Source organism: Epargyreus clarus, unplaced genomic scaffold (assembly GCF_041222505.1).
Source record: "Epargyreus clarus isolate Ecla_fem2 unplaced genomic scaffold, WU_Ecla_fem_2.2 ptg000003l, whole genome shotgun sequence".
In the NCBI taxonomy this organism is placed as follows: Eukaryota; Metazoa; Arthropoda; class Insecta; order Lepidoptera; family Hesperiidae; genus Epargyreus; species Epargyreus clarus.
This window is the reverse complement of record NW_027332211.1, coordinates 10,276,704-10,296,536: the sequence shown is the minus strand read 5'-3', so window position 1 is coordinate 10,296,536 and position 19,833 is coordinate 10,276,704. Positions and strand designations below refer to the sequence as shown.

Genomic DNA, 19,833 nt, shown 5'->3' with positions numbered 1-19,833 from the left:
CTGGCGGAGGCTCTTACCCTTATCTGATCGGAATAATATTTTACACAATTTAGTTTGCTAGTAAGCAAGCTTGCTTGCTAGTAAGCAAGATACGTTCTTTAAGGACTGTTTGCCTATATTTTTTCCATATTTTGTCCAATATTTTAAAAAGTAATCTTTCCTTCTGTCAAAATGCTATGCCGATATCTAAAGCAAAAGCTTTCTTCTCAATACTCTTTCGTGTATTTATCCTGTCACCGCGCAACATATGACGGTCTATAACAGAAATATCTGCTGTTATATTATACAAAACAATGTTTTAAAGAACACAGTATATATGTACCAAGTTGGCAAGTTGGTTTCTAAGGTGTTTTGTAAACTTTTGTTGTAGAGATATCTACTTTTCCAATGATCATTGGCAGCGACGTTCTTTGATCCAAAAAAAAGCCTTTATTCCTTTCCGGGTACCTCTCTCTCTTTTGGACAACCAGATGGATCGAAATATTGTCATTTGTAAGGAAGTATATTAAAGGGAACTTCTCTTGCAGTCCGAAAATTCTATAATAGTTCTTTGGAAAGTATTGTAATATATTTTAACAAGATATTTCGTTTAAGGTATTTTGCATGCAAGCTTTTAACTTTTGTTTCACTTTTGTTTGACTTTCAGTAGAAATTGAATCTACGTGTCAGCTTTATTATATGCTGGAAACAACTACGCCTCCAATATCCTTAAATGATGATTCGCAAGAATTTCTTGTCGCGAATTTAATCGGCGTCTCTTCCATTGATAAAATTTCATAACATCTTTATAAACTACACAGGCATAATATTCCTTCTTTATTTTAACTATTTCAACAAAAAATGAATATATAAATACATCAGTTACGTATTTATAATAAGAGAAGAAGATATTATAGTAATAATGTAAACATATTTTAATGAAAAAAGAAGACAAAAACAGAGTCACCGGCGTAAGTAAACGATTAAATTGACTTACTGTGCAAGTTTTGCTTAACAAATGCTCTCCCTCTGCATTTTTATAATGACACTATTCAAAATTATTATTATTTTATTTGTTAATGCTCTATAAAATAAAGTGAATAAAATATAAAAAATGTTTAAAAAAGTTATAGACACCTTCAGCTGTAATCTGCAAAGTATACACCATAAATTTATATTTTTAAAAGTTCATTGACCTGGCGGAGGCTCTTACCCTTATCTGATCGGAATAATATTTTACACAATTTAGTTTTAACCATCAAGACATCTTTTCGTCACTATTACATTTCCAAAAATAAAAAAAAGGAATTTCGCTCCACCCTAATGTACATACATGAATTGCGGAATTGTCTCGATTGCATATCAATAAAGGTTATTTGCTTACACAACCTTTTAATTGCTAACAAAATAATAAACCTGTAAAGTAGAAGTATTAAGTCGAAATTTCACTACGCTACGTGCAAAAAAAAAAAATAGAATTGTATTGATTTTTTATTATTATTTAATATATTATTATACAAATGGTGTAAAATTTATTACGAAATATATCATTTCACTATATGTAAATATAACAATACTTTGGGTACTACATAATATGAAATAGCTTGAAGGAGCTCTTAGTAGAGTTTGGACTGTAACTTCTTTAAGATTCCAATTTTAATTTTTACATAAATGTTTACTTTTAAAGTATTTTACGAGGCTTGATATCATTGTGTTATATATATTACGCAAACAAGATAGCATTGCATGAGATACGGCTTATCCTAATCTAATTTTAAGCCATTAAGCCATTTTTTCTCATTTCGTCAATAAGACGGCATTAAGATATTTAGTAGACGTCCACTTTATTAATATTCTTTATAAATATATTATTATCTATGTACATATTGTTACTGAGGTGTGCCTGTATGTCTAAAACTGTACTCACCTATAAATATTTTAGAGTATAATATTAAAGAGTGTCGCAAACCAAGTTTTATAATAATATATTGAAATTTTTAGTGTTTAACATGCCATGACATTTTTAAATTTTGGGAAGTTCCGAATAATAACAATAATAATAATTACATCTTCTATACTAAATTTTTCTAGTTAAAATTTCGGATGATTACGTTTAAATTATCTGCCGTCTCGAAGATTGTACTGTAAGTTTTATCTTTTTGTGAGAAAGTCTTGAACCAGCGGTAGGCCATAAGAAGGCCAGAGGGAGCAGTGACCTGTGAAATTCATCCTCTGTGACAATATTCATGGATTAATCGAAACAAATGAAGCAAAAACACGATTTTTTCGATGCCGTTTCTTGAGGTTTCGTAAGGAAGAGCAATAATATAGAGTTTAAATCAATAAGTGACATTTATTATTCAATCTTGTTAGATTATAGATCTCTGATAACAAACTAAATTTTTATACAATACCTCTTTAAAAATTCTTGTACACATTGATACAATTACAGGACTACTAATACTTTAGACTGCTAAATCGGATTGAGTTGCTAATATGCACACAAAATATGCGTGTGTATTTAACAGAATAATATATTTGTATTATGCAGGTACCCTTAATATTTTCAACTACGCAAACACCGCCAAAATTCGGCCATTCGCAATATGTATGGATTTATAGATTATGTGACGCACCGGAGTAGATTAAACATCTATATCTGTATGCCTACTTATCGTGACAAATACTTGCTAAGAATGACGTATAAAGAAGCCCGACATGAGTAATAGAATTTATAGATTTTGACGTCAAGCTATCGCAAGGTTAGGGATTAAACTTGATCTTGACCTTTAGTTACAACAGCACGTGATGGCTGTAGGCTGTAGGCCGTTGGAAGCCTTTTAAGGGCGGCTAAGATAGGGGGAAGCTTTTTTAGGGGGAGCGAAGAAATCGTGTCAGAGGACATTGGATTATTTTTTCTTTTAATTATAACAAAGCAATTCACGTAATAATCAGGTTTTATTGATATACAATGACCCGTCGGTATTACGACAGTAAAAGTTGTAAATTTTATTCTCAGTAAAAAGCTAATTTTATTCTCAACAAAAAAGTAAAAGTATAAAAAAAATAATGTCGTGTTTACAATAACAATTATACTTAAATTCTTATTGCTTTACGATATAATTTGGGTTACCATTTCTATCCAATGTAAGGGCAATCATGTAATTCCCGCATATAATCAAAAAGACTGTGTAAGCACATACACAATGCTTTTGTATAAACCAACAAAGTCTTTCATTATAGATCTCATAGATCTCTGGCGTGTAACAGTTCTGTTACACGCCAGAGATCTATGAAAATTGATAAACAAACCATCAAATGGTTGTTAAAACATTGTTAACGTTGCATTTTTTATTTTTAATATCAGCGTATCAATATTACATAACTAAACAAAATATTTTAATTAAATACCTTCTGTTACTTAGATTATCAATTTAATTCAATATTTTTTTTTATTAATAATTTTGAATATCTAATGACTAATAAAAATGTCCTTGCTTTATTGTACATAAAATGTTTAATTGCAATCAAATGTATGAAGTACATTGAATCTTTGTTATTTTACAACTCATTAAACAGAGGTTTATAGAATACCCTTATTTACGAGTATGTTACAAATTTCAACAATATAGGGCTAATTATCTCCAAGCATTATTGCATCTGCATGGGAGCCAGATACTACGGAACTCTATAAATCAATACATGAATGAATCAATTCACCGCACGTTCTACTTACAGTATACCAACATCACTTAATTTAATTAAAATAATTCATAACCGCATATTCATATATCAAAAATACATTTCTTAATGGAACTCTTCACAAAGCTCTTGATTCCCAAGTGGGCGCACTTGCAGTGCACTTGTGTAAAATAATTTATGGTGCTCATTTACATGCTCCATTAGCAGTTAGCTACAATTACAGCGTCGTAACGTACGCACTATACAAGCAATATATTTCAAACCTTCATTTGCATACTTATTACAGTATCTTTTTTGCGTTTTAACACTAGATTGCGGGTGATTGCTCTACTTTCAAGTAAAAGGAAATGTATTTAAATGAATATAATTAGACACGATTTAATCATAGACCGCGAAACACTAGTATGTTTTGTACAAATAGCTAAATAGCTAATGTTAGCAGACGTTTTGTACAAATATGTATTACACTTTTCTTTTGTCATCGTACGCAATAACAACGACATAAAATTATGAAGAACTCGAATTACATCAAATGTACTGTTGTAATTGATATAACTGAGTATGTTGCCTTCGTTCCATTTTTGGATACACGAATACGTGACATATTTAATGAGCCAATTACAACCGCTCGTGTGTTGTTTTTAATTTGCTTGAGACAACACTTTTAAAGTAGGTAAGCACCTGTCGTGAATAAATAGGCGTGTTTGCACTACCTTTTAGAATGGCAACAAGGTCGTTATATTGACAACTTTTTGTCAAAATATGTAGAGGTCGTCTTGCTATTAATGTTTCTTATGATATTTTTTCTAAACGTGTAATCTTGAAATGGTAATGAGAAGATCATTTTATTACATTGGTCATGGAGCAGCAATGTATACTGAAGTATTTTAGGTATACAAAAAATACAATGAGTTATACAACGTAATCATCAATCCATGCAATTTGTTTACAAAATAATATTTTATAATACATTTTGGCCAAATAGCTATATTTTGTACAGGCCTTGTAAATCTCTTCGAAAATATTTATTAAAAGTCATATTCATCAGTTAATTACATAAATGAAAGTGGCAAACTTAAAGTAAATATTATACATGTCATTATAATTCGGGAAAATTATGTAGTTAATAAATAAATATTTTACTCTCGCGGATATTAACGACGAAATTATTCAATAACTATGTATTTGTATACAATAAGTATGTATGTGTAATATTGTATACAATAAATATTCCATAATAAAGTACATATCACTTAGAAGATAGTACATGGTAGAACTCTGTCTGTGTTTTGTGGTTCGACAAATACCGAAATATTTTTGCTAAACAATTATCTTAATTTAAGTCCGTGATATTTGTAACAGATGGGAGTATAGCCTTATGGCGTACATTAATATTTATTGATGGCGAGATTAACTATATGGAATTGACATGTCTTTGAAGTGTTAGTGCGTTGTCACTGAGGTGGAGCGTGTATCTACTACGGATTTGTCCAATCCGTTATGAGTATATCATATTCAATCAGAATTTTACCTATAACACACGAAGGAAGTATCTACTTTTAATCAGCGACCTTTTCAAATGAAAACGTTACAAATTTCTTTTGTACTTTATTGGTTATATCTATTTATAAATATAAATATAGATAGATATAACCAATAAAGTACCGCTTAGAAATAAGTTGTAACGTTTCTCGAGTATAAAACTGAACTGTGTCTTAACGTTACGTACTATCGATAACTCTTTCAAATACTCGATCGATACTAGAAGAGTAATGTGTGAGCAACTCATAACGCTCTCGTATTTACGGCAAACCGTGACACTGCACACCGTTACTAATGATCGATTCACAACGGGCATGCATCGAATTAAATAAGCATAACCGGGTAATTTTATTCACACGATAAGATATATCGGTAGGTATCTGAATAATTTATGCCATGTTAAAAAGTTTTTTCGCGTGGTACCGTGTTGTACGATCTGCTTGATTATTGGTTACCGCGCAAAGATTGTTATTAGAGTATTTATGTTTGATAACAAAAGATGATCCTAAACCCGATACTCCGTTTAATGAGATGTTATTTTAAAAATTATCAACGTAAAAGCGTCGTAAGATTACGTTATAATGTTTTGTAATCAGAAATACCGTGTCTTAATTTCTTAAATTAATAGAATTTGCTGTTTCTCGTACACAAAGATGAAATACTTTTAACCGTTTAAAACCTTTGTACTTTTTATCGTAGGGAAAGTAGGAAATGACCTCAAATACCTACAATAATATCAATTAAACAATAAAACTTGAAAAGAGATGGATCTTTACTTTTTAAATCCTTATAATTCATACTTTTGCATAATAATTAATAATAATGAAGTTAGTTTATAGTAAAAATAATTAATAATAACAATTATTAATTAGTACTTCACGGTACTTACAAAAACTTTTGAATGGTATACCATACGTGTATTATGTAGAGAAAGCGGGAAACTTATTCAACTCACTCAAAACGAATGCAGATGGCACTACACTGTAATAGTTTAATTTTTGCTTACCAATTTTATTTGCAACTATTTTAAATGAACGAGAAACTACATTTCTCACTGCATGACTAACATAATATAAAAATTACAGATTTATCTCTAAGTTAAATATAAAATTCGAGTATCAAAGTTACTTTTAGGTTATTGGTTTCCTACCAATAAAGGACGGATTGCTCTAATATCGAATGGGTATTAGGTAAGAAATAAAAAAAAATACGAAATGATGAATTACAAATGAATACCTCAGCTTAGCGCGTTTATGAAACGCCATGAAGTCAGGATACAGTGCTATTTTTATAAAAAAAAAAGAACATTTATTGTATTGAATCTGTGGCATAATTAAATTTAAATTGCAATGCTTTGATCAAAATGTTACATGAGAATATATTCAATTAAGTTGTTATAATATGCACCAATGCGATTGAATTTTATCAAAAGAATAATTTAAATGCAATAAAATAAAATTAATGTGTTCATTACAATATAATTAGGTATTATGTGGCTGAATAAATCATGCCATCTTTATTCTAAACGCAAGTATTGAAAAAAAACATAAAAAGCGCGCGAAATAACTTGTGACGTTTTACTTTAGCAAATAAAATATAATGTAATGTATAGAGATGTTATATTAGGGTAATTTTTAGGTAATCCTATTATTGAATATATTAGCTATCGTATATTAGGATACCATAACTATTATGGGATATTAGTCACATATTAGTGAACCGATCACTATTAGCTACTCAATGTAATATTGATACCTGCGTATCGTACATTAGGATAACATACCTATTATGGGATATTAGTCACATATTAGTGAACCGATCACTATTAGCTACACAATGTTATATTGATACCTGATTCTCTTGATTAAATACAAGATTCTCGAGAATATGCGCGATATTAATCACGTAGAATGTCTATTATAGAAGTAAACAGGTGAAGGTGATTAAATTTTCGACGAATTACGCGACACTATTATTTGACTAATTTCTGGTAACCTATTACGCTACATTCGCCTATATTGCCATAACGAAGCGACTCGCCTGCTCGCCTCGCTATTACGCGACACTATTATTTGACTAATTTCTGGTAACCTATTACGCTACATTCGCCGATATTGCCATAACGAAGCGACTCGCCTGCTCGCCTCGCTATTACGCGACACTATTATTTGACTAATTTCTGGTAACCTATTATGCTATATTCGCCTATCCTAATATGAATGTACATGACTTATATTATGATACCTGTACCTGCTACTAATATATTAGTCACACCTCTAGTAATGTAAATGTAATGTTACTTTAGGTACATATTCTCAGGAATTTTATTATATTCTGATATCTCTTTACAAAACATCTCTAAAAACAATATTAAAATAATACATTGAAATTTCGTACCATAATTCGATAAAATTTATAAATAATTAGTTTCCATACAATATTGAAATAGAACTTTCCTGAACTATGATGGTTTTTAAAAGATGGTGGTAGGCCCCCTGAGTGCAACGTCTGTATTGATCAAAATATGGGTAATATTATTGGCCAGGTAAATTAAAAAAATATATTTTTTCTGTTAAATTTTATTTAGATATATGTGAGGATATATTATAATTTATTTTGATTGCAATTTATATGTTAATTATACAAATTTATTTTTAATTCGTTTAGAAAATTCTAATTTACATAATTTTGGTACTTAAAAACTATTTTAAAATTGATATTATTTTTTCATAAGTCCCCACCTTATTATGTAAAAAAGGTTTTTGATATACTGCAGACGGACGTAAAAATCACACCTTTAGCTCTTAAATAGTTTATAACATAATATACTTTATTTTTACAAAAAAAATCGTAAAATTGTAATTTTCATTTCACTGAATTTATTGATTTTCATTTTATAACGGCGGCATCACCGCCGCTCTTTTGCAGCAGCATTGTCACTGTACTGGTTAGAAGTGTTTTTAGAATGTAAACTGACTAACTTTTACGCATCTGTTATTGACGTGAAGTTACTCTGTACTATCGAGAATTTATTACATATGTATAATATTGATTACCTAATATCTAGTGTTCTTAAACGTATACTTACAAGCCACTCGATATAATTGGATTGTAAGTCAGGTTTCCACTTTTTAACATTAAAAACTACAACAGATCGTGGAGGCGACACAATGAGTGGGCGTAGCAAGCGTAGCGTCTTCAAAATAAACGTAAAGTCGCCATGACAATTACCATGGCGAGAAAGCAACACTTTCTCGTCACAATCAAGGGTAAATAATGCCTTTCAATTATAACTAACTATAACGACCAAATCGATTACCTTCAATCGGAAATTATAATTCTTTGCTCTTCTGATCAATTATGTAATAGTGGCAATTGTACAAACCTCACAATTTCGGAACACCATCGAATAAATATAAACAGTGTTAAAATGTTATTTTAAAATAACTTCAAATTAAAATGTTTTTTTTTTTCATATCCACTAAATAAGGTTAGATTTTGAATTGATGCGTGCATCACAGGTCGATTGGTGTAGGTTTGGTACTACGCACTAAGTGAGTCTGTGTATAGCCGCTTTGTACCTGGCAATGATTGTATAATCACACCACAATAAAGTTTCCAGTGTATATTGTGACGTTTTGCCGTTAATAAGTAGGTAGGTGATTGATAAATTCTCCGTAAATCCCACAAAATTCCTGTTATTGTTATACATATTTCTTAATTTAACATCGAAAATTCGTGTACGCGTAAAGCCATATGAGATTTTTCTTGAAAAATAATACTCATTGGAATATGGCGTTGTTATTAGTTGCTTATAATATGATGTTAGTACGAGGGTAGTGTAGCTATTGCTATTACCGTGATTGATGATAAAAGTGGATATAGGTTGCATGATTATACATATCGATACCTTAATTCGCAAATCAGCCAACTCCACTTTTTGTCAAAATGTTTTATTTATTTATTTTGATTTCGTTCAACGCCATTTACTGTCAAAAATAAATAAAAAAACATTTTGACAAAAAGTGGAGTTGGCTGATTTGCGAATTATGGCATCGATATGGAGATTTTACGTATTTTGCACTTCAAAAAGTGTACTTTATCTTTATCAATAGAACAAGTCCAGCTATTGCTTAGTGGCCGTGATCTAGCATTATGAGATTACCGAGGCTGTTAGGATTGCATCATGCACTTCTATGGTTGTCTCTACCAATGCTATGCGCTGTCAACATACATGTCATATCATATGCTATTTCTATCGAAAACGATTTAGTTTCATACACATGAGTAAATTAAATTGTAAAGAAATATCAGTAAATATTTTCGCTTGGGAAATATATACACACTTCTCATATTTTTAAAAATAAAAGCGTGTTAAACATTCACCGTATATTATTCAATAAATCATGCTCAAATACCTTAAATTATTACGTCATACTTTCAAAACTCATACAATATGGCTTATTTTTATTTGCGAAAAAAATGGCATGTAGTAATAAGCACTCCGTACTCCGTACTCCGTACAATCCGACAAAGACTGTCGTAATCTGATGTAACTAATTGGAGATACCTACTTGTTGTTTATTTGACGATGTTACATAAAGTCTATTGAAGATATAAATCCAAATTGAACCTACGCTTTCTCCACTCAAGCGTGTAGTTTTTTTGCCATAAAAATAATGGCGTGCAACATTAAATGATCGCTAACATCGGCACTCTTTCACTGCCGCATTTATTGTCAATATTCCAAATTACATATCGTCAACGTAAAAGGCACCTATCGCGCTAACCTAATGTCAGTACTTACTCTGAATGGCTCCTCGTTATTCGTTTGACGTCTCATTACGCAGACACTTTCTGTCTGCTATCCGTGAATGAGCACAAAATGTATACTTATTTTGTCATAGTCCCAGTTTTTGCGAATTAATAATCACTCTTCAAACAGACAATAGACAAAACACACTGGTCTAAGACAGGAAACCTATTGCGTGATAATTCAAAAGATACAATGCCACTTAGAGCCTGGGAATTTCATATTACCATTAAATTATGGTCCGGCGAAATGCATTGACCTCTATGCATACTTAACAAATAAGCTCATTTAATACTCAACTATCCCACTACAGTATTGAGGATTAATTTTTGTGACACTATCGTTCAGATCGTAGTCTACCATACTGGTAAGAAAATGGCAAAGTGCAGATTGATAATTGTAGGTGTCATAAATAACGTCAAGTATACTAAGTCTATACGCAATACGCAAATAGATGTGGGTACAACTTCGGGGTATAACCGCAAAAACAAATTGTAAAAACAATATTTAAGAGTTGAACCTAATTTAGGTGTATGTAGCTGAATACTTCTGGTCTAGGCTACGTATACAGTATTTTGAGGCAACGTACGCATAATCTGAATTCCGCGGTTGTTTGTTATTGTAACTTAGCAGAACGAAGCCGAACAAAAGCCTGAGTTAACTTGGAACGTGGTCAAGAACACGTAACGTGCTTATATTTTAGTCTATATTGATTGTGAGAAAAACGAGACGTAGGTGCTATATTTAGGTAAGTAGCAAAGAACATGGGTGGCATGATCGATAGAACGTGCCATATGAGCAGCTCCAGCCGAGGGAAATAATAACAATATTCAGGTAAAAACAACAAATCGGGAAAAATAACAATCTTGTTAACAAAAGAAAAATCGGACTTCTTTAGTAAAACAACTCTGCTCAACTTAATTCTAAGGTATGGTAGTTCTGCAGTATTTGTATTTAATAAATATAAATCATGTAAATTGTTCCTATTTAATTATATTCTATCAGTTAGAACTAGGCTCTACATCCTACGCGTAATAGATATAGAGCAATGATGTAAATAAATAATTAATAATCTTACTTAAATGAAATTATACTAATTTTATCCAAAATCTTAAATTAAATATCTTAAATTTAAATTACTTCTAAAATGTTCATACTTATATTTTAAGTCCTCGGATTCGTTATGAAAATAAAATAGAATTATAGCAACTGGTGCAGAAATGCACCAGGTCTATAATTTACTTATTACAAATACTCAAATAGTATAAAGAACCTCCATTTCTATGATTTTAAGTCCATTAAAAGAAAGACTAGCAGGTGTGGAATAAGGTTATCATTAAATTAAAGTATCATTCCAAGCTGCAGTAACAATACATGTGCTATGGCAAGAATCTGATCTGGTTTGCGTCTTGTCGCATTATTTTTCTACGGCCTACTTTATTAATGGCATTCGACTAATGTGGATGATTAAAATATTTTCGCTTTCGTACCCGTTCGCACCTGCAGGTATTCGGAAGTTATGTCATTTAAGTTAAACACCAAATAATAAGAGGCTTATTTACTTGAGAGTGATTTAATATAAACTTCATCTGTGTTTAAATGTTAATCTAACGTTAAAAGTTCCGTGATAATTTTTCGCATAGCGTACCAAAATATTATGGAATTATTGGTAAGGTTAAGGTATGGCAAGCAAAACTTTGTTTATGAGTAAACTCTAGTTACACATGTCATGTTTCGAGTTTTATCCAATTAAAATGGTTAGTTCGTGACAAAAATAAGCAGTGAAAGTGTCACCTTCAGCCGAGAACGTCCGTCGGGCGGTGCGGTGAGATATCTTTTTGCATGAAAACATGTTAATGCCTCCATTATGTCGCATTGTGGCTGCGCTAATTGTTTAGTGACGAGTTGATGGATTAAGTTGAACGCCTCTTGTCTGTGTACTCATTGATCTGTCATAAATATTGTCTATTTAATTCTAGTCTTATAAAAAAACTATACATACATTGTTTTATATACATTTTTAACCCTAATGTTTAAACTGAGCACTAACGCTATTCATACCTCTCCAGGATGTTGACTTTTCTTTTTAATTTAATCTCTTAATTCGCCCCTAAGACCGATTTATAATTGTACTAGTGGTGCCCGCGGCTTCGCCCGCATTTTAAAGAAATAATATGACATACATAAAACGGAAAATTTGTACCTGCATTGGAATGACAGTGGTGCCAACTGTCGAAAATTGGTCTTACCAACTCCCAAACCCTCGTGGGCTCTTGGACAACAACTTTGCTAAAGATCATCACTTGATCAAATGCAAAGTTTCAGATTCTATAACGACTTACGAATTAAAAATTAATTAAAAAAACCTTTTCCCATGGTCTAAATTGTGAATCTAAACCATTCTCAAGTCCCCTTGAACACACACAACAAATTTCATCAAAATCAGTCCAGTCGTTTAGGAGGAGTTCAGTGACATACACACGCATATAAGAAATATATATATAAAGATTTCACTTGGACACCCATAACGACAGTCATAAGTATTTTAAAAGTAGGTAACGGAAACTAGTACGAAACAGCTCGAGTAATTGAAATAATTATGTAATTGTCGCGTAATAAATACATAATTATACCAAGGATTGTTTAAGGCATTGCAAAAGCCTTACTTAGATGTGACATTACATGCATTATTATCATATAATACTGTTACGATGTGAGATGGACTGGAGTAGAAATATTAGCAACTCATGCGCATTACGACACATTAATGTGTAACTGTTGCATCTCACGGTGGCACTGGCATCTATTGATTTTTGATCTTAAAGTCGTGGGCACAGAGATCAGGAGAAATGATGGATCTGTACCAATCTGATAGCAATTGGACAGTACACTTGTAAAGAAAACATAAAAGTTTGAATTATGTCACCAATGTACTTGTTCAGTATGTTGCAACCGTCTCGAACATAATGTTATGATTGTTTAACTGTGTCACGTTGCGTTGGCGCAGACGCATCATTATTTTTATATGTTTATCCTTCCTTCTTTACATATTAATATAAGTACTTTAAATGTCATTGGAAGCGAATTTTGCTTTGGTAGAATATTTACTGATCTATTTATTTTCTTCAAGGATTTTGTTGATGTTACCAACCAATGACTTCTGTAGCAATCATAAGATTGTACCTATATGGAGTTACTTCCTTACCTACCATCAACATGTATATTTTGTAGGTATGTATGTTGAATTTACTCTACTTGTATGTACGAACTATTGTTCATTCATGACTCCGCTCGTTTAATTTCTTCATACAATGGTATTTCTCAGGAACTGTAATATTTCTAAAATATTAAGTATCCTTCGCTTATAATATTCCACGTTTAAATCTTTATCATTATCATCATTATCTATCGTCTATCATAAAATTTTAAGAAAATCAACATTCAAAAAGAAGTCAATTATTAAGAAATCACATACATATTCGTTTCAATTTAATTATACGAAACGTATTCGAAATATCTTATGTAATTTTATTTAAAAATTAAAAACGTTTTGGATAAAATATATTTTCACCGCTAATATGAAAAGTAAGAATATTTGTTAATTGCATCATTGTAAGAATGATTGATATAATTCATACAGGCATGTTTAAATTACATCATGAGTTTTTTGAGATGGAATCAAGATTATGCGTACAAAAATCAGGTTACGCGCTATCAAATAAGATTTGTGAGTTTCACTTATTCGATCGTTATGGACGGTAACCGTTGACGATTTTGATTTATTGCTGATGATCGTACTCCATATTCGGTATTATGGTTTCTTTACAATGCGTTAGATACAACAATAATTGTCATGTCATTAATGTTGATGGTTACGTTTTACCCTTGTTGCTTTGCGCGCACGCAACGTTCTGTACAATACAGTTGCATGTATTAGTACATAAAAATATGTTATAAATTCCATATTTTCTTCCATTTTCGGTAGCATCGGACTTTCTTTAATGGTTAAGGCGACGCATTAATATGTCTTAAAGTAGACACATGCGCATTTATGATTTACGCATCGAGGCGCAGGAACATACGTGCTTAAACGCTAATGTCGATATGATTATTTCACTAGTTTTATTCTGCTTTCGAGTACTTATTTAACTCGTTTTATATCTTTTTGGTCTTACATGAATATAATCATTCCAAAAATAAAATCGTATGTAAACAAGTAGATGACATTCGTGACTCGTTGTTTTTAAGAAATAGGAGAAGCTAATCGACATTTCAAATGTTTGAGCATCGACTTAATTAAGATATTTATTTATATGTACTCGTAACAATAGCACAAATACACGATACATAGAATATGTATGAAAATGCTTATTCTTCCTTTTTGAGTTTTATAAATAAAACATGTGTTTATCGATTAAATTAAGATTTTCCGTACACGGATTCACGTGCTAATTCCATTGCAGTTTTTGTCATTATTCGCATACACAGTGGTAATTAAAACAGCGATATGTTTATCGTCCGTGATCGCAGTTTAATGCGTCACCGAATATTGAAAAATGTTACAGGAAATTAGTAAATGCCGTGTTTCAAATTCCGTCTATACACAATAATTATTCTACGAATGTTTTCATTAGGTAAGTGGTACACAATCAATTTGATTAACGTTTTGAATGCGATTAACTTTACAATACTGTACTTAAGTATTCATAAGTCTATAGTTACAATTTTCAAAGTTACAAATGATATGAGCAAGCATTATAATAACAGCTATTGTTAAAACATTCGGTACGAAAAATAATGTGTCTGTGTAAAAGATGACAATATGTAGTAACTAAAATCATTTTGTGAAAAACAAAGCAATCGCTTTTGTTGCCTATTTGAAACAACATTGAAAACAGAGTTCCAATAAACTTACGTATGCCTCAGCTGCAGTAACACTATGACGTAAGCAGCTTAACCGGTAAAACAGGATTCAGTAATCCACGGGATTTTGAATTTCTGCACAAATCGAGTTTTGTGACTTTACAGGATAGCAAACTAATGCTCGAAAAAATTTGCTATACTTGTAATGTTAAAGATTATTTTACAACTTTTGAATGAAATCGGAGTTCTCGGTTCGTAAGGTACTATTTTACAATTGACTTCGTATATATAACATACAATTGATCTACTATGGGTTTTAGCACATTTTAAGTAGATGAACTTCACATTATAAGTGTGTATATGAAATAAATTAATATTTTTAAAAGTGTGCAAAAATATGCATCTGTACAATTAATTTAAATTTATTAGCATTATGCATAATAACACCATAAGAAACGTTAAACATGTTGATATTTATAAATTGTAGATTTCTAGTGCCTAAAATTATATATTATCCTCATTTATGTGAAGCGACGTGCAACTCACACGTCTAAACGTCATGCGTCCATGGTCCATAAATTCCTACAAAGCTAGGTCACTTGTGCTCGGTGTGACTATAATCAAATGTTGCAGATGTTATCGGAAAACGGGTGAGCCATGCGTAGCGACATGGCGTACCGGGGGCTGTCGCAGCATGTGGAACTGGACCGCGCGGCCGACCCCCGCGACAGGTTTACCCTGCAAGACCTGATTGGAGAGGGGACGTACGGAGAGGTCTACTCTGCTCGAGACAAGAAGTCTGGAAGACGCGTCGCTGTAAAGGTAACATTTAAAATATTGTTAATAATTTGATCGGATGGGATCGCTTGCTTTATACAATTTATTTATTACCTAAAAGGTGTTTATTAAATCATAAAATACATTAATTACTTCTTTTTTACATAATAACACTTATTGCCATCATGCCAACCGAATCATCTATTGTGACAAAGTAGTACGTGAAAAGAAAGATATTTCGTAATACTGTTAACTGTACTTAAAATATAATAATAGAAAAGAAATTTCATATTAATGGATGTAATAAAAATTACTTACAACAATACAGTCCAGCAAGAATCTTCTTAGAGAAATAAATATATTTAGCGTTCGTAGTTATGTGGGTTAAATCTATTAAATTAAAACAATGTAGATTTTCCTTTTCCATGATAACGACTTAAAAATTCAAATAGTCTCAGGCTTTTTACTTACAATTTATCTTAATAAACTGATAGCTGTTAACACTTTTCATGAATATTCAATGTCTTAATTGAGGATCTCCAAATGCAGGCCAGTTAAGACACTCCGAGTAGTAAATTTGCGAGAAAAGTGGTAGTATTTAAAAATTATAAGCGATTACGCAAATATAAATCCCAAATGCACCTCAAAGTACATTCATGTCAAGGTCACAGAACAATACAGCATTATACTATGTAGCCTCTCGATTGTGTAAATGATTTTACACTGTATGCTTAGGACCACTCACTAACTAACAGTACCTACAAATAAAATATTAGATAGATATCTGTGAAACTACTAATGTTTATATTGCGTTATTTTATAGCATTTATTCTCACGATAAAGATTTTTCCATGGACTGTTATTATATTTTTGCAAGAATTTCAGTTATATTATTGGGTCAGTTTTTCAATCAATGTTGACTCATATAATGATTATGTAGTGCTTTAAAACACTTACTTTTATCGAGATAAAATGCTTATTTTTTTGCTTTTATGGACTTTAATTGCAATTGTCACAATAAAGAGGTTTGTGATAAAGGTAAATTTTGCTTTGAAATTATTTTTGATTAATATTCGATATAAAGAAATTATTCACTTCACACAAAATTATAGAGTTAATATTATCAAATCCCTTTTTTGTATTCAGAAAATAAATGCGTCCATAAATATGTTAATTAAAAATATGTAATAAAGAAATAATATATTTCCAGATCTTGGAGAACATAGCCGAAAATATAGAAGAAATAGAAGAAGAATTTTTGGTATTCCGCGACCTATCGAGTCATCCCAACATACCAGAATTCTTTGGCCTCTTTTTGAAACGTGGTATATCGGCAGATGATGATCAAATATGGTTCGTCATGGAGGTGAGTGCGAAATTTCTTTGATTTATAACATTGGTCAAACGTATCTTTTTAAATATTAATTGTATAATTCTCTATGTTCAGCTTTGTACGGGCGGGTCAGTAACCGATTTAGGAGCAGGACTGCGAGCTCGCGGGAGCAACCTTACGGAACCACAACTGGCCTACGTATTAAGAGGAACTGTGCGAGCCCTAACACATCTTCACGCGCATCGGTGCATGCATCGTGACGTCAAAGGTCATAACATTCTCTTGACCGAGGACGGAGAGGTGAAACTGGTCGATTTCGGAGTATCATCGCACTTAGCCGCGACCGCCGCTAGAAGAAATACTTCAGTTGGCACACCTTATTGGATGGCTCCGGAGGCAAGCACTTTTACTATTTTATGTATGTTATTTATTTTGATAAATTGCTTAAGATTGGATTATTCTTTTAGGTAATAGCCTGCGAACAACAACTGGATCAGTCTTATGACTGTAGATGTGACGTATGGTCCGTGGGTATAACGGCTATCGAACTAGCCGAAGGAGAACCACCACTTTCAGGGCTTCATCCAATGAGAGCACTATTTCAAATTCCTCGTAATCCTCCACCGAATTTGTCTCATCCCGAGATTTTTTCGTCACAACTATCACACTTCATTGCTACATGTTTGGTTAAAGATATGAACGAAAGACCATTTGCAATAGAACTATTGGAACATCCTTTACTGTTGGCAGTTAATACATTTGAAGACAAGGTAAGTCAATGAAGACATATTTATGTGGTATAGATGAAGTCACATAAAATGAAGCCAAAATTTATTTTAGATTCGCAGGGAACTCCAGGCAGAGATAAAGCGACAAAGGGCCGAAGGTCGAGGTTGTAGAGCGCCCGAAGCTACTACTAAGAGGGGCAAATTGAAATCTCATAGAAAGGCCAGACCAGAAAAAATGTATACTGACGATTTGGCGACGCTGGAAGTACTTACAGAAGATGCTATAGTTGAGCAAATGGAAAAGAGATATAACCAAAACCAAATCTATACTTATATTGGTGATATTTTGGTCGCAGTAAATCCGTTTACTGATATTGGAATTTATACTTCAAAAGTAATTATAAATGATATGTTTCATATTATTATTGGAATTACATAACATACATTTTATTAAAATATCATCGTTATAATTTTTGCAGTCTCAACAAATATATCAAGGTCGTTGCCGGTCCGACAACCCACCTCATATTTACGCTGTGGCCGATGCGGCACACCAAGCACTAATGCATCAAAAGCAACATCAAGCTATTGTTATATCTGGCGAAAGTGGAGCCGGGAAAACTGAATCTGCCAACCTTTTGTTAAAACAACTTGTATTTTTATCAAAGGTGGGGTAAAAAATTTCTGCGCGTTACTGTAATTTAGATTGATCGAAGAGTTAATGGTTTATTTCTTTTCCTCGTAGACACAATACGGTAACTTGGAAGACAAAATTTTGCAAGTTAATCCTATAATGGAAGCATTTGGAAATGCTCGAACAGGAATCAATGCTAATAGTTCACGTTTTGGAAAATATCTAGATTTGTCAATGATGAGAGCGGGACGAATATCAGGAGCTCGAATATCTGTCTATCTTTTAGAGCAATCTAGAGTAGTACATCAAGCATTGTAAGTTGAATCAGAATTTTAAAAAAGCATTTGTTTCATTATTGTTAAGTTGAACGTATAATTTATTATTATTCTTGCAATAATTTCAGAGGCGAAAGTAATTTTCACATCTTCTACTACTTATACGATGGTTTGGAAAGCGAAGGTAGATGGAGGAGGTTCTATCTTGATGAGCAACTGAAATCTAGGCACCGATATTTACAGCCACTTTCAGTCGCCCATCGAGAACATAATGTGCATCGTTGGCGGCAGCTTAACCAGGCTTTTAAGGTAAATACCAAAATAATGGTTTTAGATGTCGTATATTATTACTTTATAAGCAAAATAAAAAAAGAAATAGGAATAATGCGTTACTAACGCAGTAAACAATAATCACATAGATAGATGAACATAATAAAATATCGTCATATTTATAGACTAGGTTTTACCAAAATACTGACATGCAACTAACATGTTTTACAGGTGGTTGGATTTCAAGAAGATGAGGTACAAATAATTTATAAAATGTTAGCAGCCATCATGCATCTCGGTGATATAGAATTCGGCGAAACAGCTGGAGAGGATAACACTGACAACAAAGCTACAATTATTGATACAGCACCATTACATAGAGGTACGAGTAATAACTCCATTCATAATTTGATAGTTTTAAACATGTGTTATGATATTTATGAATATTTTACCAAACCTTTTTCAGCATCCTGTCTTCTGGGCGTCGAAACTTCCGACCTTCGAGAATGTCTAACTAGTAGTAGTGTGGTGGCAAGAGGTGAAACAATAGCACGCCATAGTTCACCAACAGAAGCTGGTGTTGCACGAGACGCTACCGCCAGAGGTCTCTACGCTAGGACATTTGACAGAATTGTCGAAAGGATCAATGCTCTGCTATGTCAAAATAGACAAAACCAGTAAGAAATTTAATTGCTTGTAAATCTATTTTGTGTATATTAAAATATACTACCTTATATTTTATGTATACTAAAATTCCACTAATTGATAACTTTAAGAATACCGAGTTTCCTAGCAAATTATGTGTACAAATAACTTTTATTAAATTTATTGTTATTGGAATTAGCAATGTATCTTCGGAACGGGCTTAAATTAATTATATCTTATGTTCACACATCTGTGATAAACAAAATACAAAT

At 32.0% G+C, this 19,833-nt stretch overlaps 1 protein-coding gene across 3 annotated transcripts in view; it reads left to right on the top strand.

Moving 5' to 3' along the window:
• Positions 1-19,833, top strand: part of LOC140753598 (myosin-IIIb) — a 48,271-nt gene that overhangs the window by 17,746 nt on the left and 10,692 nt on the right. For all 3 annotated transcript variants that reach the window (XM_073088352.1, XM_073088343.1, XM_073088336.1), the window contains exons 2-11: positions 15,533-15,721; positions 16,887-17,042; positions 17,124-17,405; positions 17,477-17,779; positions 17,850-18,131; positions 18,217-18,405; positions 18,483-18,685; positions 18,775-18,955; positions 19,148-19,298; positions 19,383-19,593. In XM_073088352.1, the coding sequence (XP_072944453.1) occupies positions 15,557-15,721; positions 16,887-17,042; positions 17,124-17,405; positions 17,477-17,779; positions 17,850-18,131; positions 18,217-18,405; positions 18,483-18,685; positions 18,775-18,955; positions 19,148-19,298; positions 19,383-19,593 (2,123 nt within the window). In that variant the 5' untranslated portion in view covers positions 15,533-15,556. The remainder of the gene's footprint in view (positions 1-15,532; positions 15,722-16,886; positions 17,043-17,123; positions 17,406-17,476; positions 17,780-17,849; positions 18,132-18,216; positions 18,406-18,482; positions 18,686-18,774; positions 18,956-19,147; positions 19,299-19,382; positions 19,594-19,833) is intronic.